Genomic DNA, 13,270 nt, shown 5'->3' with positions numbered 1-13,270 from the left:
GATTTTATTATTTAAAAACACAAATTAATTTTATTAATAATTAATAAAGGCAAAAGCATTTGAATTTGCCGATATAAAATAGGTGCGATAAAATTCTATTTACATATTTCTTTCCTTGCGAAAGTTTTTGTCCGTTTTTATCACGCCGCCATACCGGTCGCATTGTGCGAGGTCAGGTTTTACAGTGGACCAGTTTCCAGTGCCGTGCAGAAGTGTATTTTTAAATCAATTTCGAACTGACCTTTTTGATTTTTTCTTTACAAAATTGTATTTGCAAGGGTCCCTTGTACATCCAGAATTTTTATTTCTTTTTTTGATAAGTTCTGAATCACCCTGTATAATTTCAAAATATTATTCGAAAGTGTTTATTTGTAGAAGTTTTCTAGTTTCTTTTGCCACATTGCAAATTGAATTTTTTAATTAATAAAGGCCATACTGCGCAATATATTGTGATGTGCGATATACATATTGTAATATGTGAGTATGTATGTATGTACTTCTCATTTCAAGATAGGCAAGGTTTACTTAAAATTTTTTAAAACTTTTAATTTGTAGTCTGGCAAAATATCTAAAAAAGATAAATTATATCAAAAAATGAGACTCCTTCATTTATATTCCAACTATCTTAATGAGTGAGATGGTCAACATACTTGTGTATTAATATGGAATCTATAAGTAGTTAGAAATGGTTCATAGATTCATTGACCCATGCTCTAATATTGTCCAGATTACACCAACTGCTTCAACATAACAATAACATCTATACAGGACGTTTCATCTGCACTGAGGCATCAGCTCAAACTTCCATATTGCAACTTGTTTGTTGCAGTTGTGGAAAAAATGTGGTTGCCTAAGTGTTGTATTGCACTGTACCGACATGTCTAGGTTTTGCTATGGATATGGTTGTCTGAATTCGGAAATAGAAATGTTAAGTGCGACAATTAAAATGCAATGTATTTCAGTGTCAGTGAAGTAGAAGTGAGATCAAATAACAAGAAACGTGATCGTAAGAAATGGAAAAACTTAATAAATCAAGTTACAGAATTCGCCACCAACTAACCTTCTGACGCATATAAAATAAAACAACTCATCACGGATAATACAGGGTGTAAGAAGTTTGACTGCCATTACTTCAGCATGAGATAGAATAATCATAAATGACCAAAAAAATGGTATATTACAGGAGCGTAAGATTAACAGTTTATATATATATTAATTTATTAATTAAATAATAGCTGTTTATATTAAATGTAAACAGCTATTATTGTGAAACATTTAGTAAATTTCAAGACAATTGTTTTCCAGTTTCTAAGTGCTTAAATTTTAGCTCGAATTTTAGTAATTATGAATCTCTTAAAACAGGAACTTAACTTTTAATCAAATTACGTATTTGAAAAATATGTAGGTACCTAATTAAAGTATCCAAAGATTCACGTCGTCCAAATAATCACACGTATTAAAAATAATTTAGGTACTTACCAAAAAGCAAAATTCAATAATTTTTAAACACACAAGTACAAAACAAACTACAACATATCCTCAAAAAGTCCACCACTATTTTCGATGCACGCACGACACCTTCGAATCCAATTTTCGCGCACTCGCTGGAGAACACCTCAAGAAAAGGAAATAGTGGTACGCAAAAAACACTTCGACACGGTTGAATCCAGATACCAACTGAAGTGTCCAGCAAGCACCAATACGCTTGCTGGACACCTTCGTACCTCGTGTTAATAAAAAGCCGCGCCGTTGTCACATTGCTCGATATGAATTTTATCGCATTTTAAATTTTTTACAACGCTAATTATTTTTTAGAATTAATCATAAAGAAGTTCAAAAAAGTGATAAACACTGTATCTTTTGGTATTCAATATTTCTAAATTAATCGAACTTTTGTACATCAAGTTGGAGATTTTGATATTTTTTTTTTTCGGAAATGGTAGAGTTTAGGACCCATGTCATATAAGGTTTTTTGTTTATTTTAATGTATTCTATCGTCTGTTAAAATTAAGGCAGTCAAACTTCTAACACTCTGTATAAATGAATTGATTTATGTATTTACCCAATCATTGACAAATGACTGACTCATTTTTATTTTACGACATCTAGTGTAAAAAGAGGTACAAGTGTGTCAATATTGCCGAAAATTAAGAATCGCCTAGTAGTACTAAAACAACAAAATCATAAAAGCTATACCACCCTTGGTACCCAAACACTTGGTTTGTTTCGCTTTTAATTTCTCATATTATCAAAACATAGTGTTCGTTAAATCGATTTTTCTCGAAAACGGATCGAGATACCGAAATNTTGTACATCGAGTTGGAGATTTTGACAATTTTTTTCTCGGGATTGGTAGAGTTTAGGACCCATGTCATATAAGGCTTTTTTTCTTTATTTTAATGTATTCTATCGTCTGTTAAAATTAAGGCAGTCAAGCTTCTAAGACTCTGTATAAATGAATTGATTTATGTATTTACCCAATCATTGACAAATGACGACTTTGTAAAATAAACTCAGTCATTTTTATTTTACGACATCTAGTGTAAAAAGAGGTACAAGTGTGTCGATATTGCCGAAAATTAAGAATCGCCTAGTAGTACTAAAACGATAAAATCACAAAAGCTATACCACCCTGTATAAATTTACACCACCTACCTTCAACATCATAAAACATCTTTGAAGCTGGTGGAAACTTTTCAGTCTTCATGTATAACCTACCACTGATCCATAGCCAAAATTTTAAAAACAAATTATTTCTTCCCAAAATGGTAATTTGATTTTACTATTTAAAATTAAATCATAGAAAATATTCTATTACTATTCTCTTATTAGAGACAGTAATTTCCACTGGCTGACAGTTTTCGAAAAATATTATTTAATTCAAAAAATCATTTCAAACTTTATACTCGCTTTCAAATTTCAATTATCTAAAGTTTCGGTTTTTTTAATTTACATTTTTTTTAATAACAAGGAACAACCAAAATAAATCTGTTGTTCGTAGTTTTGCTCACGAGTAAAATAACTAATTTATTTAATGGAACTGTATTTTCTAAGGGAATGCAAAGTTCAGTTACATACAGGGTGATTCATTAAACAAGTCGAAAGCTGAAGATACTACACGTGAAATGGTGACGATTGGCGCAAACATGCCTTATCCGAAAGTTAATAGTTTCAGAAATACAGGGTGTTGAAGGTTAAAATTTTCGTCGTTTTTTTGCGATTATTCTGAATATATGTAGGTTAGGAACTTGAAAATTTGTGAAACTATATTTTTTTAGGCGACGAATAAGACGCGTGTTGTTATTTCAGCATTGCTCGTAGAGGGCGCCGCTTACGACCAATTTTACCGAAAATTTAGTTAATAACTTTTTACCCTATAAGTATGTCTAACATTAAATTTGATTCAAAACCTGAAAGAGCAATCATTTTTCCATTAATTGTGTATTCTTGTTTCATTTCGATATCTCGATCCGTTTTCGAAAATAAAATGTAAGCAAATGGACTGTGAATTTAGTGATTCTACAACTACTACAAAAGATCCAGTCAAAAAAAACTGTTATGCGTATGAAGCACTCACATTACTAATTACTACGAGACAAAGTCGACTTACCCTGACCAGAGATGCAGGCAGAAAAAAGGAACGTCCAAAGGGAAACACCCGCGCGATCGAGAGCTCTCGTGTCGTCTTACTAGGTTTGTTGGGAAAACTACATATTCTTCTGCCAGTGAGTGGCGTACTTCCTGCGGTAAATATTTGTTAAATTACTACTAGAGCTAAATTAAGTTAACCAAAATAAGAAAAGAATCAATTATATTCTACATAACCCACAAATAAATAAATACAAAAGATTGAACACTATGTTTTGATAATACGAGAAATTAAAAACGAAACAAACCAAGTGTTTCTTCGTGTTATTACAACAATTAACAATAAAACAAATGAAATTCGTAATAATGATTTAAAGTCAGTGTTCGAAGAATCCACCGTTGACATTTACACACTTTATACAAGAAGAGACATTTAGATGCAGTTTTCCCAAATCGCTGGATTGGCCATATAATCATTTTTGCTTGGCCATCCAGAAGTCCGGACTTCAATCCTTTTGATTTTTCTATTTGGTCTCGAATGAAAGATATAGTTTGGCTCGTGTGAAGAGTTGTGGCAAAGAATACAAATCGCTGCCAACGAAGTCAGACGCCATCCCAATATGTTGTTTCAAACTCGAAGATTTCGACTCGAAGAAAACGTGTAAAATGTATCAGTGTCAACGGTAGATTCTTCGAACAATTACTTTAAATCATAATTACGTATTTTATTTGTTTTATTGTTAATTTGTTGTACTAATACAAAGAAACATTTGGTTTGTTTCGCTTTTAATTTCTCATATTATCAAAACATAGTGTTCGTTAAATCGATTTTTCTCGAAAACGGATCGAGATACCGAAATGAAACAAAAGTACATAATTAATGGAAAAATGATAGCTCTTTTAGGTTTTGAATCAAATTTCATGTTAGACATACAGGGCAAAAAGATATTAACTAAATTTTCGGTAAAATTGGTCGTAAGTGGCGCCCTCTACGAGCAATGCTGAAATTACAGCACGCATCTTATTAGTCGCCTAAAAAAAATATAGTTTCACAAATTTTCAAGTTCCTAACCTACATATTTTCAGAATAATCGCAAAAAAACGATTCAAAATTTTAACTTTCAACGCCCTGTATTTCCGAAACTATTAACTTTCGGATAAGGCATGTTTGCGCCAATCGTCACCATTTCACGTGTAGTATCTTCAGCTTTCGACTATCCCATTGTTAATGAATCACCCTGTATATTAAAAATTCAATGAAAACATAGAGGATCGGGTGCTACGAAAATATGTAGCCAATTTCGTATTACTGAGATATATTATTTTTGCTATGCGAAATTAAATTCTGTGGATTATTCTCGAATTATTTATCGATTTCTTTTTGTTTTTATTTAATGCCAAAAATTTGAATATTCAACATAAGAGGGAAATGCTATGATGCATAACCCTTACAATTGAATTAGGGGTGAAAAAATACAAATGGAAGACGAAAAAATTATATACATTTAGGTACCTGAATAATTAGATAATAGGTGAAAGAAAGAAAAAAACTAAGTTACTGCACATTTCACAGTAAAATGAATCAAACATAAAAAGTTCTACTTGTCGTCCGCCAAGAATAAACGCGAAGGAGTAACGGCAATAGCGCAATAGAGTATGAATTAGGTGACGGGAAATTTAAATAAACGTTTCGACACACAAGAAATGGATTACATTCAACTTGGGTTTATTTGTGTAATTCAATTTGTAATAATAAAGAAAAATGGGAAATTTTCAAATGAAGTATGTTTTTTGAATTTTTTTTATTTATAAAGTACGATAAACTTACTGCAGCATATAAACAATGAAGCGCATATAACAATCTTATGCATTTTGATAAATTATGACATTTTTAATAACATTTTTAATTTTAAAATATATTTTAGAATATTTTTGGCTGCAATAACATCGTATCTCAGTATAATATTACATACATGGGGAGTTTTTTTCGATGTTTAGTGTAGGGATCTAGCAAAGTAGCAGAGATACAAAAAAGCTTACATGAGGAAAGATGTACAGGTTTATGATCCTTATTAAATGTGACTTTTATTTTTTAAAAAACGTCATGGCTGACTAGATATTCCATTGCTATTTATTTTAGAAAAAAAATTTAAATTGCACAGCTTTCAAAAAATAGAAGTAACATTTAATAAGGATCATAAAACTGCACATCTTTCCTCATGTAAGCTTTTATGTATCCCTGCTACTTTCCCAGATCCCTACACTAAACATCGAAAAAAACTCACCCTGTATAATTGTATTATACTTTCATAAATGCAGTCGCTTTAAACCCTTGTCTTATAAGGAACATTTGTATTCACAGAAAAGTATCATGGTAGTATGCTACTTATGCATGTAACTAAATCATATTTAAACTTTTCCACGCAAATCACTTCCTGATCACAATTTATAGATAATCTAAAATACGTAAAAGTTCTTTGCAAAAACAGCAGTGCATGCTTTGTGCCATGTACTCTATATCGATTAGTTGATGCCATCGACCGGTGTGCGGAGGTTCTGGCTCCACAATCTTCTCTTTAACAGCTTTGTTCCTGTTTTTGCTATTTTCTGTTCTAATTTTCCAGCATTCATATTTTCTTTTGGCCGTAAATTTTCCTTTCTACTGACTCCGTTCTTCATCCGACATTTTATAGTTTAAAGCAATCATCCACAAAACATATAATACACAATCAGATGTGCGAGTGATCACCCAGCATAATGTGTACCTATATACTGCCAACTTACAAATAATAAACTCAGCATCGTGCGCTGTTGCCAAATTTCTGTTGCAACTCATGGCATTTATTTATTTATTGGGTAAAAAATAATAATTGAAGGCTATAATATTTAATTATAAGTATCTCAAACTCTATATTATTCAATATCTACAACCAAGTATCTCAACCTAGTTTCTCTAGTCATAAAAAATAATATTTTTTTTAATAAGCATTGTCAGCAATGATTATCTAACACGATAAGTATAGGGTCCCCGCGTCCCGCTTCACCCTCCTGCCCGCCCATTGACACCCGCAAGAAATTTAGCAATAGCCAGTTAAATGCCTCATAACTTAACAATAAATTGCATTTAATAAACTGACCGTTATTGAAGCTGAATGTTTAGTCGTCTTGTATTTATGAAAAAAAAAAAAATATATTGAAATTTGTACATTTGTACAAAATTTGTATACACATATAAAATTGCAAATGAAATATCACTTTTTGGAAAACATTTTTTCGATATTTTACTCGTACAAGGATTAGAGGAAAAAAGTAAAAAGGTTTAATAACGGTTTCTGAATAATATTTAAAAATATATGTTTCAACGTTTTATTAGAATACCTACTTATATTTCTGGTGACGTCAAGTTATTGGATAAAGGCAAGCACGGAGCGTAGCACCTCGAAAAAATTACAAAAGTTAGTGTAAATTGTAAAGGGCGCGGCTTGCTTTAATAAAGAATTTTAGGGTGGCCTACGACAGGACTATTTCCTAGAATTATGAAAGAATAAAGTTTCCAATTTATACCTGCTCTTTACAAAAAAAATATTTCTAATATAAACGTTCCATTCAAAACAAGGGTTTCAGAGGACTTTACTCTAATTGACAAGTTATACTGAAAGGCTAAAATTGCTTGAAAGGCACGAAAGTCCAACAAAGAGGAGGATCTACCATTCTATCGCACAAGCTCTCTTATGTGGAGCTGTCAGTCAGGGCTCTATGAATGGGGCTTCCAAAGAGTTCTTGTTTTGTGTATTAATACCTTTTGTGGAGCGGTCCGTGTCGCTTTGCAAGAATTTCGTCTTTGTGTACTTCGAGCTGGTGCAAAAAGCGCCAAATGATTAAATTAATTTCAACTTTTTGTCGAGACTATCGCGTTTTGTACGCTTATTTTTTCGTAAGCTTTTCTATTCCGAAAATGGTGAAAATAATAGGATGTTCTGTTCGAAGATACAAAACAATCACAACAACCTTCACGTTTGCTATTCAACATTTTGTAAAAACGCCTTAAGCACTGACATTGCCAGGGTTAATGGTTAAAAAGCATTTGCAGATAGTATAAAAATTACTTGTTCAATTGAAAACCCAACGACGAATGCTTATACATACAGGGTTACAACTTTTTATCCGACCAATAAATCATTTTTAAATTTAGAAAATTTTGAATAGTTTCGAAGATATTCGAAGGAAATCGATTTTATGTCATTGCTTTTTTAATCGTTTTTCACTTGTTTTTCAAAAATCGATGTGAGGAATCGATTTTTCCTCACATCATTTAATATCAGACTGCACATTTTTATCCTACATTTTTGAAAACCAGTTGAATTCGGCTTAAAACAGAAATAGCATAAAATCGATTTCCTTCAGATATCTTCGGAAATATTTGGAATTTTCTAAATTTTAAAACAAATCTGTGATCGTCATAAAATTATGCACATTTTTGCTCGTAATCATTTCTGTCCGAATGTTCTATTCACTTTATAATAAAGCAACAGGCAATTGCGATCATTATTTTGGTGCAAAAATTAAACCAATCCCTAATGTTTTAGGGGAAAATTCCTTATTTACGGTGACTTGAAAATCAAATGTAGGTAGGTACTTACTTTTTGTTGCTCCTCAGTAAAAAATCATGTACATAACGTTTATTCGATTAAGACTCGGAAAATTTAGAAAAAACTGCAACTATGAAAAAAATTTTAAAAAAGTATTCCTTCCTTAAAAATATTAATATCTGTTTCAAAACCAAACCTCTTCTCAATTATACGAAACACAAATGGTGCACAAAAGTTGAGGAAAACTAATTTTTAAAATAGACTATTTTGCAAATATTTTCACTGTACTTTAATTAACTAACAAAATTAAATAAATTAATGTAATACAACATTTGACCTCATAATAAACGTTCGCTTTAGTATAATAACCTTAATTAAATTTAAAAACAACTGGTTTACTATTTATTTAGACATACGGGGTGTAAATAAATAAGTGTGAAAAAATTCAGGGGATGATTCCTGTGGAAAAATAAGGTGGGTTTTTCATATAAAATAATCTCATTTGAACATCCACTGCTTAAAGAGGATATCAAAAAAGTAGTTTTTATTTTTTCCTGGAATACCAAAAAAGTGACAAAAATGAAATTAGGTACATACTTAGACATTTTCTGCTATCGAGAAGGCACTCAGTAAACAATTCGTTGATTTTCCACAACGGCTGTAAGAGTTAGAAAAAACCACCCTTAAGACTTGTTTCATACGTAACTTTATTTCTTTAATTATATTAATTATTAATAAAACAGTTTTAGTTTTTTGATTTTTTTTTGTTTTTAAACCAAAAAAATGCTTGAATGAAAAAGAATGGCCTTTTTTTCCTAAAAAAGTCGTCTTTCAATATGCAAATTTATAAGACAGGTTCTAGAATGATATCTTTTTTTATTCTATTTTTTTTTTAATTTTGTTGTATTTTAATTTTTTACATATAATGTACGCTATTCAAACAAATTTTGTTATAGAAGTAAATCGTTATGACTAATTAATAAAAATACCATTTTTTAGAACAAATTCTACTAATATTGTCATTACTAAATATCTAAATTATTTTAACTAAATATTCCGAGTTTTTTTTCAATATTAAAAAATGTAATTTTGCATAATGCCGTAATTGTTATACCATTGGTATTTATTAAAAACACATTTATATATATACCAGATAGGTTAAAGACGAAATAGAAAAAATCAATTTCTAAAACACTTTTCTATATTATTCCATTAAGTAAGTATTCCCGCCAGTGATCCAAGTGCCACTTCGAAGGATTTGACTCCTATCTATTACAATGAAAAAGATGTTTATTTAATTCATATTGAGATTTATATATAAAGCAATAGCTATACTCGTATTAGAATCCTTAATGATTCTACAATATATTATTTAGTTCAGTTATAAACTGAATTGATAAATATTTATACAATGTAATTTATTTTTAAAACCACCTGACACGACAACTTTTTTATTTGAAGTGATAGACTATTATTTCCAAATTCAAAGTTGTAGAAAATAACTTGACTAAGAAAAATATACAAATAATGCTTTCCGGTGTTGCCAGATTTCTTCAAAAGCTACTAAAACAATATTTTTTAAATGGCAACACCGTATTTTTTTAACATAATTTGATCATGCAAGTTCTAACTAAAAAATGTTATGTCACATTTCTTTATTAGAGTAGCCGTTTTAGAACAATCAGCAAAAACAACGAATTAAAACGTTATTTTATACACATTCAAATAAACAGGTGTCAAATAACACAATGAGACCACAATAATGACGGCCCCTTTCGAACGACGCAATTTTTGTTTAATTTCTAAGGCCTACTGTTGCTATGTTAGCTTCTTTTAGTTCCTGCCCACTGTATATTATTTTCGTTGTTTTTGCTTATTGTTCTAAAACGGCTACTCCAATAAAGAAATGTGACATAATATTTTTTATTTAGAATTTGAAGATCTGTCAAATTATATTAATAAAATACGGTGTTACCATTTAAAGAAATATTGTTTTAATACTTACAATTAGCTACTGAAGTAATCTGGCAACACCAGAAAGCATTATTTGTAAATTTTGCTTAGTCAAGTTATTTCCTACAACTTTGCATTTGGAAGTACTAGTCTATTATTTCAAATAAAAAATTGACCTGTCAGGTTTTAAAAAAATTACACTGTATGTGATATGAACATAAAGGAGTACCATAATTATTGAAAGTAACCAATGCTTTATAATGTAACTATCAGTGGTACTAATATGGTGATTGGTGATAATAATTAAAAGTAGCTAAAAATCATTAAAATTGATTAATAAATTATTGGAAATTATCGCTTAATGGCTAGTGGCACAAAGATGATGGTGATGATGCTACTTACAAATTCGGAGGTGCATGCTAGACATTATTTTTTACCTATAATAAAAAATAAAACCAAAATATGTATATAGAAACATTAATTAAATATTCCTAAATACATATATTGACTTTTAAGAGATACAGAAAATTAGAACTTTCAACTATCAATATTTTATAGGTATTGAGATAAAGGCATCCCAGTTGTTTCGTGGGATCACATTCTGTGAGGATTGTCGCTTACATTTGAATAGACAGAAATTAGTCTAAATCGTAAAAATGTTTGATAAGCTACAAATTAAAGAAAAATATCAAATTTAATTCGACTAGAGTGCTACCAAAACCTCGACTGTCAGTAAATGGCAACAGCAAAATAGAAAACTGAAGTTAATTATTCATTATAACGATGCAGTTTAGCGACATAATAGCAAGTGTACCTTTTCTGTAGTAATTATAATAAGTTTTCGTATCTCTGGTTTCTCAAAATGTATACCAACAAAAAAAAAACGTGACAAAAATCAAAAGACTGTTTCAGATATTCTTAGCGACCTCCAAAAAAATAATAAAGGGCACACACACACACTTTCTATTCATCTTCGATCTTCGACTACCTCTAAAATCTTACATATACCAAATTTTATTGAAATATCTTAAAAAGTAACGAAGTTAGGGTCCTTAACTTTTTAAAAAATTTAAATTGTAGTGAGGTAACTTGATCTAAACCTGTTCATTTTCATACTAAAAAGCTACCCTTAAAATATGGCCCCGTCACATCCGGACACTCTGTATATGAATTTTATTTCAGCACTAAATAATTTTTGTGGCACCTATATACTTTTCAAATCTAGGTAGGTATGTTTTCCACTCATTATCTATGTATATGTAGGTATTATTATTACCTTGAATACCCTAAGTAAGAAAGTTTTATTCGGCTAGGTATTTGGTAGGTATTATAAAAATACTTAATAAATTTAAACGAAGTCACATGTAACAAAAGCTATTCTGACAAAAACGTTAAAACTATTCCCTCTGTAGGACATTACTTATTAAAAATAAATTACAAATAATATGTACCTCTAAGTAGGTATTTCAAGGGCGTAAAATTGATTTGTCGCCTAGGTACCTACCTACTTTGGCATATCGTTCCGTTGCCATAAAAAAGAAAATGTTTTGCTAAATAGATTGCCTCCTTTGTCGAAGATATTTGGTGTTTTTATGGATTTTCCGCCAATTAAATTAAATAAACTTAAACCATCTGTAATTGAATGAACTACGTAAACCGGTGACGAATTCCGGTATATACTATAATATATCCAATTATCCGACGTTAAGAAAAAGAAAGATGTATATGCACTCTGATGCAACCAGTATTAAAGCAACAAAGGTGCGCTAAATGCAGCACTGTAAACGTTAGATAGAGAGAGATATATAGAATAAGCCGAGCAATGAATCAATGTGCTGCCATCTTGCAGCGCTACGTCATGCGCCCGAACTAGTCCAGTCCGCTAGAAACAAACATGGCGCCTCAGACGAGCTGTAGTTGTCAGTTATTAACAAAATATTAGTTTTATTAGTGTTTACAGACATCATGGATAGTAAAAAGAGCCCGATTCGAAGAGCGAAACGTTCTGCGAAAGTGTTGGAAGATAATTTTTGGGATTGCAGTGTGTGTACATTTAGAAATACGGCGGAAGCTTTTAAATGCCTGATGTGTGACGTTCGAAAGGGGACTTCCACGAGAAAACCACGCATAAATCCTCAATTAGTCGCCCAACAGGTAGCTAGCCAGTACTTGCCGGCCACCAGTAATCAGAAACGAGAAAAGAAAGACAAAAAATCAATGAAGAAACGCAGGCATCCCCCGCGCCTGAAGAATGTGGACCGGAGTAGTGCTCAAACGAGGGAAGTTACCGTGAATAGTGTTACCGTGGTGATAACCGAATATAAGCCAAAAATTAAGTCGGCGGAGACGATATCCAGCAGCAGTTCTTCGGACCACGGGTCCCAGTCAGAGTCCAGTATGGATGCTCGGTGAATCCTCACCGTACAGGACAGAAGGGTGAGTTTGGTTTGTCCGGAGTGAGTTCGAAGGTGGTGTATCGTGTATTTGCTGCACATTCACGTATGCATACGTGCAGTGTCAGTGACTCGCGGGACAATGACTTGTGACGTCAGCTGTATGTTCGAGGACTGTTTATTTCGTTTTTTAAACTGCCCCATAGATGTACATCGTAAACACTACTTCAACTAACGAAAATTAATTCCTATAATCTCCACTGCCTTGACCAAAAGTTGTTCAGTCGAATAATAAAATCAATTGTTTTAACGGCATTTTTTATCGACGTTGTATTTAATTAAGACTGGCGAAGGGCGTTTAATATTCGGCATGAAAACGCATCAAACATCAAATGCATTTATATAGAAGTGTACCTATCTATTAAATTTGTATAAAATCGTTGCTCATTGTTAATTTATGATGGTTCTGTAAGAAATTTAAAGTACGTGTCCTTTAAATATTTAAGGAATAAAAAAAATTATTTTATAATGACGTGTTTTCTTTATGTGTGCTTTTATTTGTGTAATTTTTATAGTTATGTTCACCTCCATATTATAAACAAAATTTTAAATTAGGTACACAAAAATAAAAAAGCAGCGAATTAAGTAAAAAAAATTAAACACGATTTTTATTTTTTGTGTTTACACATTATTGAAAAAATTTTAAATTATCTACATATTACAAAATTACCTGAAAGTATATCATAT

At 31.1% G+C, this 13,270-nt stretch overlaps 1 protein-coding gene across 1 annotated transcript; it reads left to right on the top strand.

The window, feature by feature from the left end:
* Positions 1–12,014: 12,014 nt before the first annotated feature.
* On the top strand, positions 12,015–13,052 carry LOC108907033 (YY1-associated factor 2). Its single transcript, XM_018710541.1, has one exon. The coding sequence runs from the start codon at positions 12,096–12,098 to the stop codon at positions 12,540–12,542; it is 447 nt and encodes a 148-aa protein (XP_018566057.1). The 5' UTR covers positions 12,015–12,095; the 3' UTR covers positions 12,543–13,052.
* Positions 13,053–13,270: the final 218 nt, after the last annotated feature.

Source organism: Anoplophora glabripennis, unplaced genomic scaffold, assembly GCF_000390285.2.
Source record: "Anoplophora glabripennis isolate ALB-LARVAE unplaced genomic scaffold, Agla_2.0 scaffold293, whole genome shotgun sequence".
NCBI lineage: Eukaryota > Metazoa > Arthropoda > Insecta > Coleoptera > Cerambycidae > Anoplophora > Anoplophora glabripennis.
The sequence above is the reverse complement of the archived record's forward strand: the minus strand, read 5'-3'. Positions and strand labels throughout refer to the sequence as shown.

Bases quoted from the DNA above. Each gene is read 5' to 3' on its own strand.
- LOC108907033 (XM_018710541.1), top strand. From the start codon at position 12,096: ATGGATAGTAAAAAGAGCCCGATTCGAAGAGCGAAACGTTCTGCGAAA.